Below are 16,496 nucleotides of genomic sequence, written 5' to 3' on the forward strand. Positions count from 1 at the left end.
TTGTTTTGAGACAGGGTCTCACTCTACAGCCCAGGCTGAAGTGCCGTGGTAGCATCACAGCTCACTGCAACCTTGAACTCCTGGGCTCAAATGATCCTCCCATCTCGGCCTCCCAAGTAGCTAGGACTACAGGTGTGCGTTGCCACACCAGGCTAATTTTTTTTGTTTTTGTTTTTGAAGGGATGGGGTCTCACTATGTTGCCTAGGCTGTAAAAATATTTTTAAAGGCCAGCCATGGTGGCTCACACCTGTAATCCCAGCACTTTGGGAGGCTGAGGTGGGCGGATCACGAGGTCAGGAGTTCAAGGCCAGCCTGGCCAACATGGTGAAACCCCATGTCTACTAAAAATACAAAAATTAGCCGGGCATGGTGGCACATTCCTATAATCCCAGCTACTCGGGAGGCTGAGGCAGGAGAATCGCTTGAACCCCAGAGGCGGAGGTTGCAGTGAGTTGAGATCGCACCACTGCACTCCAGCCTGGGCGACACAGCATGACTCCGTCTCAAAAGAAAACAAAAACAAAATAACTTTTAAAACAAAGTACAAGGTTATTTGTATGTATTTGCTTTATAAAATAATTTACATTGCCTTTTAAAATGAGGTGAATTTTGGGGAGAAGTCATATCTCTATTATACATACCAAGTGGGCATATATTTTGGGGTTGGGGGGAAACTCCAGAATTCGTACCTTCCTTGTAAGGGTTATGAATCCTAGTTGTGCAAACTTTGGTGCCTGAGTAAACCTCCTTCCAAAAAGAAGGATATTGGACCCAGTGATCTTTGGCAAAGGTCCTTTCCAGCTAAAAATTCCTGTGGTTCTATGAGATCTGAGATGGATGCTTACAAGTCAGTGATTATCTTAGTCTGTTGAGGCTGCTATAAGGATACCATTGCCTGGGTGGTTTATAAACCACAGTCATTTATTTCTGGAAGTTCTGGAGGATGGAAGAGGGCCCATGATTAAGGGACCAGCAGATTCCACGTCTGGTGAGGGCTGACCTCCTGGGTGTCTTCCCCCTGTGTCCTCATTTGGCAGAAGGAGGAAGAGGGAGCTGTCTAGGGTCTCTTTTGTAAGGGCGCTGACCCCAGGAAGAACCCTCATGACCTAATCACCTCCCAAAGGCCCCACTTCTTAATATTCTCACATTGGAGATTAGGTTTTAGCCTATGAATCTGGGGGGGATATAAACATTCAGTCTGTAGCAGTGATTTATCATTTGTTCAGAAAATAATGTAAAACAAATATATTCTCCTCAGTGTCTATGCCTTGGCCAAAGGAAACAGAAAACACATATGATATTCCTATATCGTACATGATGAGGTACAGGGAAGACCGGTGAGGATAACCTTGCTCTTGCTTGTCATAGTTCTATAAAATAATACAACAAAATGACTTGACTAATTGAACCCATAAGAAAACAATCTCTAAAAAAATTGTGTGTGTGTGCTAGAAATTGTCACTAGCACCAGTTAGTGTTCAAGCCAAAGAACAGTGATTAATTCACTTATAGGATTTGGGTCAGTTATTATTTATTATTATTATTGTTTATCCTTAGAGTTGGGCAAATATTGGAGTTATACAATCATATTATTTCAAGGAAATCTTCCCAAAGAAGATAATAACCTTCATCAATATGTAAATCACATTCTACTTGGCCTTTGTGGAATCTAACTATTGACTTCCTCCCTCTTCAACGTTTTTGTCCACATCAGTCATCTTTAAAAATGAAACTGCCTAATTTCTAGAAAGTCAGTATCACAGCTCAACTCATTACGGCAGAAGGAAGGGTAGTCTCAGTCCTGTTTTTAGGATAATTAGGACATCCTCCATGGGGCAGGCTTGAGTCTTGTGATTCGGGAATTTTCTGCCCTGAGAAAAGACATCCTTGAGATACAGGTAGAGTGTTCCTTATCCAAAATGCTTAGGACCAGAAGTATTTCAGATTTCAGATTTTGGAATATTTGCATATACATAATGAGATAGCTTGGGGATAGGACCCAAGTCAAAACATGAGATTCATTATGTTTCATATACACCTTCTACACATAGTCTGAAGGTAATTTTAAACAACAGTTGTAATAATTTTGTGCATGAAACAAAGTTTTGACTGTGTTTTGACTGTGTTTTGACTGGTCACATAAAGTTAGGTGTGGAATTTTCCACTGTGGTGTCATGTTGACAAGCAAAATGTTTTGGATTCTGAAGCATTTCAGATTTTAGATTGTTGGATTAGGGATGCTCAACCTGTGTAAATTTATCATTTTTAAAAATGCATCAATCTTTGAAGGGAATTTAATGTAATCCTGTTCAGAAGAATGTAGAATGAAATTTAAGGCAGGTTCTTCCTGTACCTTCATCTAAGGAAGCTTAGATGCTGAAATCCCCCAGAGGAGGTTGTAATGTGAGGGCAGAGGTGAGGCTACCACTACAAAGGGACCCAGTGACACAGTCCTGTAAAGAAGATAGACTTTTAGGCTGGGCACGGTGGCTCATGCCTGTAATTCCAGCACTTTGGGAGGCTGAGGCAGGCAGATCACTTGAGATCAGGAGTTCGAGACCAGCCTGACCAACATGGTGAAACCCCATTTCTACTAAAAATACAAAAATTAGCCCGGCATGGTGGCACATGCCTGTGATGCCAGCTACTCGGGAGGCTGAGGCAGGAGAATCACTTGAACCTGGAGGTTGCAGTGAGCTGAGATTGCACCACTGCACTCCAGCCTCGGCAACAGAGTGAGACTCCATCTCAAAAAAAAAAAAAGAAGATAAGACTTTTCTCTCTCATGGAACAGTCCTCAGGCAGCAGTTAATCTAGGGCTGCAGGCTGCTCTGCTCCCCGGTCAGCCTGGCGCGAATTCTGTCTGTTCTGTGGCTCTATCCTGTCCAGAGAGTGGTCCTCACACAGCAGAAGTTGTGACATGCAGTTCATAACTTCTTCGGCCAGGAGAAACTGCACATGCACTTTTCTTTTTAAATACATTGGCCCAGGGGCCAAGCGCAATGGCTCATGCCTGTAATCATACTGCTTCTGGAGGCCAAGGGGTGAGAATCGCTTGAGCCCAGGAATTTGAGACCTGCCTGGCAATACAGCAAGACCCTGTTTCTAAAACAAACAAACAAACAAACAACAACAACATTAGCTGGACGTGGTGGTGTGCACCTGGAGTTCCAGCTACTCAAGAGGCTGGGGTGGGAGGATTGCCAGAGCCAGGAGCTCAAGGCTACAGTGAGATATGATTACACTACTGCATTTCAGCCTGGACAATAGAGCAAGACTCTGTCTCTAAAAGAGAAAAAAAGACACTGCCCCAAATTTGCACTTACCCCTTGTGCTCAAATCCCATGGGTCATAACTGAGTCACAAGGCCACACCTAGGTGTAGAGAAGGAAACGTGGCCTCTTGCTGTGTGACCATGTGCTCAGCAAAAATTCAGAGGGTTCTTTTACCAGAAGAAATAAGGAAATGATGGATATGGGATGTGGGATGAGGGAATTAGGCTCTACCATAGTGATCTTGTGGAAATTCAAAGGGTAGAGGTGCATAGACACACAATGTTAAAGAAGCATTATAGTTTTTCTTTTTTATCTTTGTGTGTGTGCATGTGTGTAGAGATAGGATCTCACTGCGTGGTCCAGGCTGGTCTCAAACTCCTGGGCTCAAGCGATCCTCCTGCCTTCGTCTCCCAAAGTGTCGGGATTACAATCATGAGCCACCACACCTGGCCTTTCGCTTTTTTATCTTAATAATTAAAATCGTGCACGCACGTGCGCGCGCGTGTGTGTGTGTGTTTACAATGGGTACAGAAGGAACAGAGCCATGAGTTATGTTTCACAATCTGTGTAGGAGATATCTTTTGACAGTTTTATCCAGTTTTCAACAGTTAAATATTTTAGTTTCCTCTAAGAAGATAGAGGTCAGTGTGACCCCCTCGCTCCATCAATGGACATTTCTCTTCCTGAGTGGAGGCCAGCTGAACCACTCCTGAGCCACAGGCAGGGGTCTCTTTTGTTCTCTGGGCAGAGCTGAATTTACCGTGAAGCTGAGGAAGCCTAAGCTTCAGGCTCCTCACTTGCTTGGGCCCCTTCATACTAGCGTGGCCCTAGCACTGTGTTCATGGGGTCCTGTAGCACTTTTCTTAAAGAGTGCTTCCCCAGTTTTTTAAGCTTCTTGCTTCACAAAATCAGGCCTTGGCAACCCGTTTCATGCCTCCTTTCTTTGCTGAGCCCTCCTACTTTTTCCCAGATGGGGAGAGGCTCCTGGGTGTCGTTTCCCTCATCAACATAGTTTCTTGGAAGAAACCACCCTAAAAGGAAGTATAGCGAAAGAACATCCCAAAGAAAGAGATGTTAAAATTAATCCTTTTGCACCTCCCACATAAAGTATGCCTTTTATGCTCTGGCCCAATTTTGTGTGCCTTTGAGGATTCTCATTTGTATCAGTAGGGGTCCTTGGGGTTTTTTTTTTTTTCTTTTCTTTTGAGACAAGGTCTCACTCTGTCACCCAATCTGGAGTGCAATCCTACAATCACAGCTTACTTCAGCCTTGACCTTCTGGGCTCGAGCAATCCTCCTGGGCTCAAGAGTAGCTGGGACTACAGGCGAACACCACCACGCCTGGCTACTTTTTAATTTTTTTGCAGAGATGGGGTTTTGCTATGTTGCTTAGGCTGGTCTCAAAGTCCTGGGCTCAAGTTATCCTCCTGCCTAAGCCTCCAAAAGTGCTGGGATTACAGGAAGACGCCACTATGCCTGGCTGAAAAGCTTTTTTTTTTTTTTTTTTATGGTACTTTGGCTATGGCAAATGCCTACTTGAAATGAGCGTTTCACACTTTGGTCACCACACAGTCACTTAGATGGAACCCACAGGCTGCCCAATGCCACGGGCTCCCACTGGGCATTTGGAGAAGGGCACACCCTTCCTGGAGTGGTGAGCACTGCTAGGCCTGCTCTCCACCCTTTTCCACCCTCTGGGTGTCTTCAAAACTGGCTGTTTCCTATACTAATTTCTGGCAGGTCTGGATTTTCCATATGAGGGCTTCTTTGGCCAGTACTTCTTTGTACTGAAGAATCTTATATTAGTTCCACTTTCAGATTCGAAAATCAATCTTTAGTCAACCTAAAACATTATTCCTGGAGTGGAGCTTGACTGTATGTGGGGAAGAGGAGAGGGAGAGACTGATGCAAATATGCACACACACATACTTTTTGCATACAATTTCAGGGAGGCCAGGACCTTCTGAAACCCTTCCTTGCTAAGCCCAGATCAACAGCCTCTGCTGTAGAGGTGAAAATGCAGCCAACTTAACTTGTTAACAACAACAAAAAGGCCATAACAATACTTTCCTCATGAGACTGTAAGAGTAAGTGGAGGCGATTAAATGAGACGATTCATGTAAAGTGTACTGTCTAACACATGGTGAGCAGTTATAATTGTTCACTTTTCTTTTGGGGCTTCAATGATCTTACTGGTTTTCACGAGTTGCTTAGGTAATAACAATACTAACAGCCTTTGTTTTTCCATGGCCTGTTGTTTGCCTTTTAACTTGAAGGGACACAGTCAGAAGCTTCATTTTTTTTAATGTAGCCAAATCTATCTTTATTTTGTGTCTGACTTCATTAATTACTTCTAAGTTGGATCCTCACCCTTCCTACAGAGCTCTGACAGATTCTGTTGCTTGTAGACTGTTTTCTCCCCACGGTTCGATTTTTATTATTTAGCCATCTAATCCATCTGGAATTTATCCTGGTATATGCTCTGAGGTAAGGGTTTAACTTGATCTTTTTTCCCATTGCCAGCCAACTATGCTCCAATCATAAATCTTCTTTCTCCTTACATATTGTAACATCTTCTTTTTTTTTTTTTTTTTTTTTTTTGAGGTGGAGTCTTGCTCTGTTGCCCAGGCTGGAGTGCAGTGGCACAATCTTGGCTCACTGCAACCTCCGCCTGCTAGGTTCAAGCCATCTTTTTTGGTATATAATAAATTCCTGTATCTTGTACGATCTTTTCCCGGGCTTTCTGTTCTGTTTTACAGAACAAAGATCTGGCTATTTTTGCATAAATGTGTCTCAATATCTTGTAGGACTAGTCTACTCTTAACTCTTAGTTGTTGTAGGTTTTTTTTTTTTTTTTACAAAATCTAAAATATGTTCACCAGTTTATTTTTCCAGATAAACTTTTAAACATTATTGATGAATTCTATGAAAAATCCCCTAGGAATTTTGATTGAAATCAAATTAGCCCTATAAGTTAACTGGGTAGTATTGCCATCTTAGCAATAGTGTTTTACTAACTTGGAGTTTCAGGATCAAAATACGGTAATCAAACTTTTACTCTAAAGAGATAAAAGCTGGAGTTTACAGGATGCTGCGTATCATATCACAGAGTTGGCTACTTATTTTCCCATCTTTTTATCTCCTAGAAATACAGGAAGATTATTGGTCACAAACATGTGAGTTACTGTAATGAAATCCCCCCAAATCCCTAGACTAAGGAATTAAGGTGAAGTGGGTGTCACAGTTATTTTCGAAAGCTTTTTGTGATTTTATTCTTTTCCTCTAGGTGGACACTTTCTCCCCACATCCTCCTACCAGTGAATCTGCTTTTGCCTTTCACTGCCCCTTCCAACCACCATCCCAATCTGTTACCTTGTAACTTCTTAGTGACAAGAAGATGTGTGGTCTCCTGAAGACTCACAATATATTTATGAGGATAGTGAGTAGAATATTTTATATTAGGATGATCTTGAAACATTTGGACTATATGATTAATGTTCTTCTAATCCATGAGGATGCACTGTTTAGGACATTTATTTTATTTTGGAGGTGGAGAAGAGAAGAAGGAATAAAATGGCTGTAGGTGAAGAAATATTCTTCTTCTTCTTCTTTTTTTTTTTTTTTTTTTGAGGCAGAGACTTGTTCTGACCCCCAGGATGGAGTGCAGTGGCGCGATCTCGGGTCACTGCAACCTCTGCCTCCTGGGTTTGAGCGATTCTCTCATGTCAGCCTTCTGAGTAGCTAGGATGACAGATGCGTGCCACATGCGCAGCTAATTTTTGTATCTTTAGTAGAGACGGGGTTTCACCGTGTTGGCCAGGCTGGTCTCGAACTCCTGACCTCAGGTAATCCACCCGCCTCGGCCTCCCAAAGTGTTGGGATTACAGATGTGAGCCACTGTGCCTGGCTAGGAATATTGTTCTATTTAAATGTCCTGAATTCCTTCAGCCTCTTTAATTCAAGTCTTAAATTCCACCCTCCCCACAAACAGGTAAGTGTAGTAAAGCAGATATCTCAAATTTGAAGTAATGTCCTTTACTAGAATCTTAAATTTATACACAACATAGCGGAAGTTTCAGATGGTTTTCTTGTCTGAGCTCTAGGTATAAAACTCTCAGACTTGGACTTGGACTTGGACAGCCCTCTTTTTTAACACCTAATCTGCTCGAAAGGAATCTGAGTTCAACAGAAGGAAACAAAATGTGCTAAATCAGTAAGAGTAATCCTCCAAGACGATATTCGTGTTTAACAGGCTCTGTAAATACAATAGTATTATTTAGCAGGAAAGACCAAACATGTCTATAGAAGGTATTCCTAAATTTAAAGATAGTTCACTGCTTTAAGTGGAGCTTTGTGTTTGCTTTTGGTTTGCTTGTTTTCAACTTTGGACTTGTGGTAGTTGGTGGGAAGAATTAGGGATAATGTTGAGATTATTTTTCTTCACTTAGAATAAACAGACTGACCTAACTCTGTTTACATCTTTTGCACTCAACAACTGCTTCTTTAATACGTTTACATCACAGAGTAGAGAACTAAAGTGAACTTTCTTATAAAGTCAATAAACATATAGTCATGAGTATTTGATGAAAATGAGAGAATCTCATAGAACTGGCTCTTCAATTACACTAGTGTAGTGTAAATATTATATTTATATGTATATATATGTGTATGTGTGTGTATATATAGCCCCCCAGCTTCTCTGAAAGCTGACACAGTGTAACTCTTCCATGTGGCAGTTCTGCTATAGGCTTGATCTGTGACCTAGGTTGAATGGCATACTTTCTGGGGAAAGCAAACTTTTCTTTTGTGATACAGAAGAAAATAGATCAATGGGTGGATATGACAAGAGTTGTTCACCAGAGCAAAGCCTAGGCAAGGGTCTTTGAGCAGACCCCAGGTGGGGGGGCTCAGCTAAGTCTTTAATGAATGCAGTTTGGATCTTTGTTAATCTTCCCGGAACTCTGAAAGAGTATTTTTTTTTTTTTTTTTTGAGATGGAGTCTCACTCTGTTGCCCAGGCTGGAGTGCAATGGCATGATCTCGGCTCACTGCAACCTCTGCCTCCCCAGTTCAAATGATTCTCCTGCCTCAGCCCCCCGAGTAGCTGGAATTACAGGCACCCACCACCACACCTGGCTAATTTTTATATTTTTAGTAGAGATGGGGTTTCACCGTGTTGGCCAGGCTGGTCTCAAACTCCTGACTTCAAGAGATCCTCCTGCCTTGGCCTCCCAAAGTGTGGGATTGCAGGTGTGAGCCACTGCTCCCAGCCCGAAAGAGTATTAACTATGGACATACTCTGAGGCCTCTCTTTTAAAAAAAATTGGAAAGGTGCTTCTCTTTATAATTTTCTGTATAAATGCATTGTACACATCCCTGATTTCGGTGTGTTTGGGTAGTGGAGGGAAGATTATAATTCTATAGATGATTGTAGTCTACAGGTAAAGGATAATTAGGTCAACATCTGATCTTGCAAGGTTAAGACTGTCATGTTAACATATTTGAATGTGGTCAGGTGCTGTTATTGGCAATGTTGTCTTGATTAGACATCATCATGCCCTTGCCTGGTTAGACCGAGGAGGGGCAGAAAAGCAGATAGGGTAGCCACAGCCTCCTGTTGGCAATGGTACGTCTTCACTGACAGTGTTCCTAGTTGTGACTTTGCAACCTGTGCCAGGTAAGAACGAAGCAGGACTAGGAGCAGCACACTGAAAGGAGCGGTCCAGCTGATGGACTCATATTCATCACTGCTCACACTAAGTTCAAGAACTTGCAGAGGAGTGACTTTCAGAAACCTTAGGCATTTATTTGCTTGTCCGGTGTCAAGAAGTTGCTGCAGGCCGGGTGTGGTGGCTCACATTTCTAATCCCAGCACTTTGGGAGGCCAAAGTGGGAGGATCACCTGAGGTCAGGAGTTCAAGACCAGCCTGGCCAATATGATGAAACCCCGTCTCTACTGAAAAATACCAAAATCAGCTGGGCGTGGTGGCAGGTGGTAATCCCAGATACTTGGGGGGTGAGGCAGGGAGAATTGCTTGAACCCAGGAGGCAGAGGTTGCAGTCAACTGAGATTGCGCCACTGCACTCCAGCCTGGGTGCAGTGTGAGACTCCATCTCAAAAAAAAAAAAAAAAAAAAAAAAGCAAATTGCTGCGTAGGTGAGGCTTAATCTTACTGGGGCCATCATTGGTCCTGAGTTCTGTTATTTTGTGACCCAGAAACTAGATTTCCCCAGGAGGAGTCAGGCTTTAGGAATTTATGTCACCCTAGCCAAACTCACAAGGACTATTTGTAAACTAGAATGTTTGTTTTTTCTTACATATGTGTTGAACACTTCCTGGGTGTGTGATTCTGTCCTAATTTCTGGGGGAAGTCCCACAGCGGGCTAAAGTTCCTTTAGAAGCTTGTGGGACAAATATGTAAATAAATACGTTATATATAGTGTGCTAAGCGTAGAATGGCCTTACATCCTGGTCTTCTGGAGACACTCCTGGTTTATGCCTGTAGTCCCCGTGTAACTGTTAAGCATGCTCTCTTTCACTTTCAGATCTAAGGCCACAGGAAGAGTTCTTTATGGATGTTTGGGGTATAGAAATGATAGAAAGGAAGGACAATCAGCCTGCTTCCCCCTGTAGACACCTGAGCTAAGTGCTGAAGGACGTTCGGGCAGCCGAAGCCTGGGAACTTGGGGTGCGCTGCGGTTGGGGAGGAGGTGTGTTCCAGGAATCTGCAAAGCTCCCTCTGCAGGCAAAGGGAGACTGTTCCCGAAGCAGCAAGCAGTTGGTTCAAGTTAGGCACTGTTTCCCAAATTTACCCTGTGATAATAGTTCCCCAGGACACTCAGTGAACACACAGATTTCCAGACCCTGTTGGCAATTTGGATTTTTTTTTTTTTTAAGAAGGCTGGCAGATGATTCTTGGGCATATTAAAGATCGACAACGAGTTCTCCACTGACTGTGGCTAGGAATACAAAAGGATGGGCATAGAGGCGAATGGGAACCGCAAGATTAGAGCACGAGTCACTGATCAGCCAGGCAGGGGTGACCTCAGGCAAGAAAGCCTTCAGAGGTAAAACCAGGTGGGAGTTATTTACAGTAGATCATGAAAGATGGGGAGTGCGAGAACTATGTCAGTCACCACGGGGATGCAAAGGAATGAAAAGATGAGAGAACTATTCAGGAGGAAGAACAGGACCTAGTGTATGCCAGTTACTAATTTGCTGGGGTAGTATTATTTCCTAGCAACAGAACCCTGTGTCAAATCCAAGAGCCTAGGGGACTGTAGAACCTGAAGTTTTACTGGGTGAGCATAAACCTAAAACTACAACAGTTGGATAAGTGGTGTGATATACATCACATGGACTTCCTGCCTAGTTCACTTCTTTATAGTCGCTAGAACAACTCATGACAGTTTATTTCTGGGAAGAAGCCAGGATGAATTCGAAAGCATCCTGACACCCCATCCCTTTCTTTTCTCTAGACTTCAGTCTAACTCCTGCCCTTCGGTTTTGATAAAACTACCCTGCCAACTCTTATCTTGTATTTTGCTCCTGTTTTTGTTATCAAATGTGTAAAACAGTCACGATGAATAGACATGCCAACTGCTTTCAGAGGCAACGGTTAGTCTCTTGCAAGTTTCAACGTGCACATTTTGGAGCTGCTGTCTCTGTGGGAACCTGCAGGCACCTCACGGATGCACCACAACTCAGAAATTACAGTACCACCCGAAACACCTGATCCAGGCAAGGGGATCATTAAGCCTGGTGTTTGAGGCAATCGATTCACTTGGAAGAAGGTGCATTGGTGGTTTTGAGAGGAACAATCCCTACATGAAATCCTTCCATGGGAAATGGAGAACATCAGCTATTTCCCATTGCCTTCAAATCTAAAGTTGTCACCAGGCCTCTTGGCTTGTTACTGAAGCAGCAAAAGAAGTCAGAAATCAAAGACTTAGAAGTTATGAAAAGAAAATCTCAAAAAGGAGAATGGGGTCAGGCGCGGTGTCAGGCCTGGAATCCTAGCACTTTGGGAGGCAGAGGCGGGAGGATCGCTTGAGGCCAAGAGTTCAAGACCAGCCTGGGCAACATATTGAGTCACCCATCTGTATTTTAAATAAATATGGAGAATGGGAAACCCATCAGGCTGTAATCTCACAGGGAATTTAGCACCCTTACCTAAGACAAGACCTGGGCACTTAGGAAGCCTCCCCGAGTGCGGTTTGGGGACGGGGAGGGCATCTTAAATTCCAGTCCTCGGTCACTCTTGTGGCTTTGCCGAGGGATTTTCAAATCCCAGGAATGCCAGGGATGGAGATGAACAGGCTGAAATCCCCCACGCTGCCAGGGTTAGGGAGGGGAAAACAACAGTTCACAGCGGCCGCGAAGTTTTGTATTTTGTTTTTTTGGTAACAAGGGGCTTAACTTGTGTGCGGTCCAGTATCACCATCGCCGTGAAGTCACAGTGGCAAGATGAAAACGTTTAAAACATTTTAAAAAAGAATAAGGAAAGAGGAAGAGCGCGGCGTGCCCCGGCTCAGAAAACCGTCCTCCTCTGCTCCGGACGCCGGCGGAGCTTTGAGGGGCTACCGGGTCTCCCCAGGCGCCGCCGGGAAGCCCCGGCTCTCAGTCGGGGCGCGACCAGCGTGACGCCGCGGCGGGGGGATCCGGCGGGCGCGCGGCCGACTTCAAAGCCCCGGCGCCGCCGCCGCCCCCGCGCGCGCGCGCGAGTAGTACGGTCCGAGGGGGCGGCTTCTGGGGCGCGGCTCCGGCGGCAGCTGATGCGCGCCCCGCCGGCCGGGAGGCGGGAGTCCGCGAGCCTGGAGCGGGAGCCGCCAAGGTCTAGCCGCCGGGCGCTGCTGGCCGGGGGCCTGAGGAGGCCACAGGACGGGCGTCTTCCCGGCGAGAGGAGCCCGGCGCGGGGCCCGCTGCGGCCGCACCGTGTGAGGAGTAGGCCGAGGAGGACGCGGTCCCGGCCGCCGGCGGGAGGAAGCGCTCCACCAGGGCCCCCGACGGCACTCGTTTAACCACATCCGCGCCTCCGCTGGAAACGCTTGCTGGCGCCTGTCACCGGTTCCCTCCATTTTGAAAGGGAAAAAGGCTCTCCCCACCCCTTCCCCTGCCCCTAGGAGCTGGAGCCGGAGGAGCCACGCTCATGGCGTTCAGCCCGTGGCAGATACTGTCTCCCGTGCAGTGGGCGAAATGGACGTGGTCTGCGGTACGCGGCGGGGCCGCTGGCGAGGACGAGGCCGGCGGGCCCGAGGGCGACCCCGAGGAGGAAGACTCGCAAGCCGAGACCAAATCCTTGAGTTTCAGGCAAGTACAGGGCGTCCCTGCCGAAATGCAGACGCGCTTGCCTCCATCCATCTGCGGCTCCCTCTGTGTGCGTGTGTATGGTCGCCACCCGCGAAACCGTCCTCACTGCGGTGCCGTGTCCCCGCCCGGAGCCAGGTCCCCGTGTGCGTCCAAAAGTTCGGGATCTTCTGTCCTCCCGTGTGTTTTCTGGCCCCCGTTTCGCTAGGAGCTTTCCGAACCCAACCCAGAATCTGCAGTCTCCGCATCCCCGCTGGCCTCGGTCACTTTCTCTAAGCTTCGACCCCCAGTCCCTGCCCCTCCACACAGGAGCAGCGTCACTGATCTCACCCAGTGCAACTTAGGGCCCCCCCCCCCGTGGGGAAGAAGTCGCTCCCCGGCCCTTCCCGGGGCCCTACCGTGTACCCAAAACGCGGCCGCGGTAAAGAAGGTCGCGTGATGACAGGCCCCTGGCAGCTGCTGGGAAATGGTGGTCTCTGCCGGGCTGTCATCCGCGTGATTGCGGAAGGCAGGTGACAGCATTCTTAGCCTCGGGCCCAGGGAGTTCCAGCAGGTAGAGGCCTACCGAGCAAAGAGGAATGCCTAGCATCGGCCTAACTCGGGGGTGGGACCAGTATTAATTGTTAAAGCCTCTGGGAAAGGGCTCTTGTGACAAAAGGAGTCTGTTGGAAATGCGCATTTTTCAGGTGTCTGAGGGAAGGATGACCTCAAAAATAAATGGTGCTGGAGAAAAGCTCCAGGGAATGGAGGAGCTTTCAAAGAGACAGGATGCCAGCCTGAGAAACCCAAGGAGGGCACTGCTCAGAGAACGCAGTTGCCTCCGCAGGTCAGACCCTGCTGAGGACCGGTTGGTTGTGAAGTTAGACAAACGTGCTGGACTTTTAGCCTTTGTGAATATGTAGATTTCAAAGGGTGTCGGAAATACCGTTGAAAGTGGTAATTCCTCATTTTTCCTCCTTGGCAGCTCGGATTCTGAAGGTAATTTTGAGACCCCTGAAGCTGAAACCCCGATCCAATCACCTTTCAAGGAGTCCTGTGATCCATCACTGGGATTGGCAGGACCTGGGGCCAAAAGCCAAGGTAAAGAAAAACTTGCATTTTTCCTGCCTGTTTTGTTTTTAAAGTTTTGAAAAATAGCAATGAAGGAAGGAAAAAAAGTGTAAATTTAGGACCATTTAAGAGGGTTTGACCAAGAAATAGCTATTTGAAACCTCCTGGCATATATATTTTTAGGCGTGTGGTGATCGAGGCTTTCTCCTCCGAGTAGAGTTTGTGCATTTGCAGTATGAGATTATCATTATCTAACATTCCTACTAGGCCTTTCTCCTCAGCCCCTAAAAAAAATGTGTATAGTAATGAAGTAGGAAGATCATGTTTATATTTGACTTCACAAATTTCTCAGGCTAAGTTGCTTTCTACTGGGGTGTGGCTGGAGACAAAAATTACAGGTAAGACTTGTCTTAATTTTTGATAGGGAGGGTTCTTAAGAGGCTGTTTCAGAATCACTCACCTCACCCACTTCCATGCAGGGATGTGGTGAGAGCCCTTCAGTCTACTTGGGAAAACCCGGCACATGGGTTCCCTCCCAGCCCCTCAGAGCCCATCTACAGGAGCTTCTGCTGTCTCACTTAATTAGTAGAAACCTTTTTTGTCACACAGCCAGTTCGGAATAAAATTTCACCTGTCCCCACATAATTCATATGCTTATTCACTAAATAGAGTGCACTGTGATTCAGCAGTGAAGTTCTACTCTCTTGAACTAACATTATGGAGGCAGAACCTGTTAAGGGTGAAGCGAAATATCTATGTCAGCTTGTGTGAAGCACTGTGGAGAAAAATAAAGCAGGGGAAGAGAGAATAGGGAATATGGGATGGGGATAGGGAAAGGTGAAGGGGAGTTAGGGGGAGCATTCATGTTTAGGTTACTTGAACAGAGACCTGAAGGCAGATTGAGGGAGCAGGCCTTGGAGGTTCCTGAGGTAGGAACCCTTCCAGCAGAAGGAGTGGCGTCTGCAAAGGTCTGACAGCACCAGCCTGCTGCAGGTGAGGCCCTAAGGTGGAGGGTTCATGGTACAGTTTGAGGACCAGCCAGGAGGTCAGTGTGGACTGACTACTCAGAGAGCAGGAGGAGCTGAAGTCAGCGTGGTCAGAGGAGGTACAGATGCTGCTGCATTGAGGATTTGGCGTTCTTTCTGAGTAAGGTGGAAAGCCACTGGAGGGTATATGAATTTCCAAGGACTGCCATAACAGAGTAACTGAGTGGCTTACAATAACAGAAATTTATTCTCTCACAGTCCTGAATAATTGAAATCAGAACCAGAAGTCTAAAGTCAAGGTGTTGGCAGGGCCTTACTCCTCTGAAGGCTCCCGGAAGAGTCTGTCCTTGCCTCTTCTAGCCTCTGCTGGGTGTCTGCAATCCTTTGTGTTCTTTGGCTTGTGACAGCAGAACTCCGGTCTCTGCCTCAACACATGGCTGTCTTCTCCCTATGTATCTGTCTTCCCGTGCCCTTCCTGTGAGGACACCAGTCGTTAAAGTTAGGGCCCACCCTAATCCAGTTTGACCTCATCTTATCTTGGTAACATCTTCAAAGATACTATTTCTAGATAAGGTCACTTTCATAGGTACTAGGAGTTGGGACTTTAACATATCATTTTGATAGACATAGTTCAGCCCACAACGGAGGGCTTTGAGCAGAGGGATTGTGCTTTGACTTCTTTTGTAAAAGGCTCCCTGGGCTACTGTGTGGAGAAGGGACTCTAGGATGGAAGTTCTGTTTATGTTGTTTCTCTGTTCCAGGATCTGACGCTGTCACCCTGAAGTGGCAGAGCCAGCTTTCAGTTATCTAGCTACCTAAATTTTGCACTGATTGTGACTTTCTTCTCTCCCCAGTAAGTATTTTTATTGCTTAGCAACTTCTTCATAGGTTGCCTAGGGGAGTCAAGTTACTCTGGTAATAGACTGCATGATGGAGCTGGAATTATTGGTAAAATGACATCAGCAAAAAACTGGTTTGGTTTTGCTTTAAATTGATTGCTCCATGCTGTGCTTACCCTGCTGAGAATTCAGCAATACCCTCAACTTGCCCTGGGCTGCATTTTGCCATTGTTCTAGGCAGGGACAACATGGGAATAGGCAAATTTATATACTGGAGAATTTGTGTGTGACACATAGCTGTGTAGCACTCTCAGTGATGAAGATAACACTTGTTCCTCATAGCTTCCCTTTTCTTCTGTAAAGATTGGCAGATCAGAAGGGAGATTTTGAAGCTTGAAAGAACTATTTGGTGGCTTTTCCATCAAATTTAAATAAAGCTCATAAGACACATTAAGGAACTGTTTGAAAGCCTTTTTGAATTGCCGTCAGCTTGGGCGGTCCTTCCTCGTCATTTTGTCAGCTGCTAGACTGATTCATCCCGCCACATTCTTTGCTGGTTGAATAGAGGCCTGGATGACCTAGGCCCCCAAAACCACAGAGACCCAATTGTTTGGTCCTTCCTGTGCCAGTGACTCTCACATTCTTTTTCATTCTCTCTAAAGGAAAACTTTTAAATGTTTATGGATCAGGAAAGCTCTGTGGGGTAGTTCATGAATGCAGACTGTAATTGTAGGGGTGGAGGAGTGTCCAGTCCAGGAAACAACCCTGCATATTATGAAGGCTTTCAGTTTAGAGTCTTTTAACAATAGGATGATTGCTCATCAACCTGGTAGTACCCTGACTTCCAGGGTCCTTGTGTACAACATCCGGAGCTAGTCCAGAGTACTGCTGATGGCCTTGTCACACATACACAGAAAATGTGCAAAGACAGCCACAGAACAGGTCTGACTGGAGGGGATTTCAGTGGGCAGAAAGCCCTGCAGAGTCATTTTATATTGAAGTTTAATTTCTGGGACTGGATAAGTTCCTTTCTCCCAAA

General features: G+C 45.8%; 1 protein-coding gene across 18 annotated transcripts in view; it reads left to right on the plus strand.

Moving 5' to 3' along the window:
* The window catches only part of TACC1 (transforming acidic coiled-coil containing protein 1), a 123,809-nt gene that overhangs the window by 46,627 nt on the left and 60,686 nt on the right, over nt 1-16,496 (plus strand). For 9 of the 18 annotated variants that reach the window (XM_017961956.3, XM_017961957.3, XM_017961950.2 and 6 more), the window contains one exon: nt 13,547-13,662. The exons of 2 other annotated variants lie outside the window; for them this stretch is intronic. Coding sequence is in view for 10 of the 16 variants with exons in the window: in XM_017961955.1 (XP_017817444.1) it covers nt 13,547-13,662 (116 nt within the window). In the remaining 6 variants the exon portion in view is untranslated. 7 more of the 18 variants (XM_003902665.3, XM_009212934.4, XM_021942228.2 and 4 more) reach the window with 4 other exon arrangements.

The sequence above is a fragment of the Papio anubis genome, chromosome 8 (genome assembly GCF_008728515.1).
Source record: "Papio anubis isolate 15944 chromosome 8, Panubis1.0, whole genome shotgun sequence".
Classification (NCBI taxonomy): domain Eukaryota; kingdom Metazoa; phylum Chordata; class Mammalia; order Primates; family Cercopithecidae; genus Papio; species Papio anubis.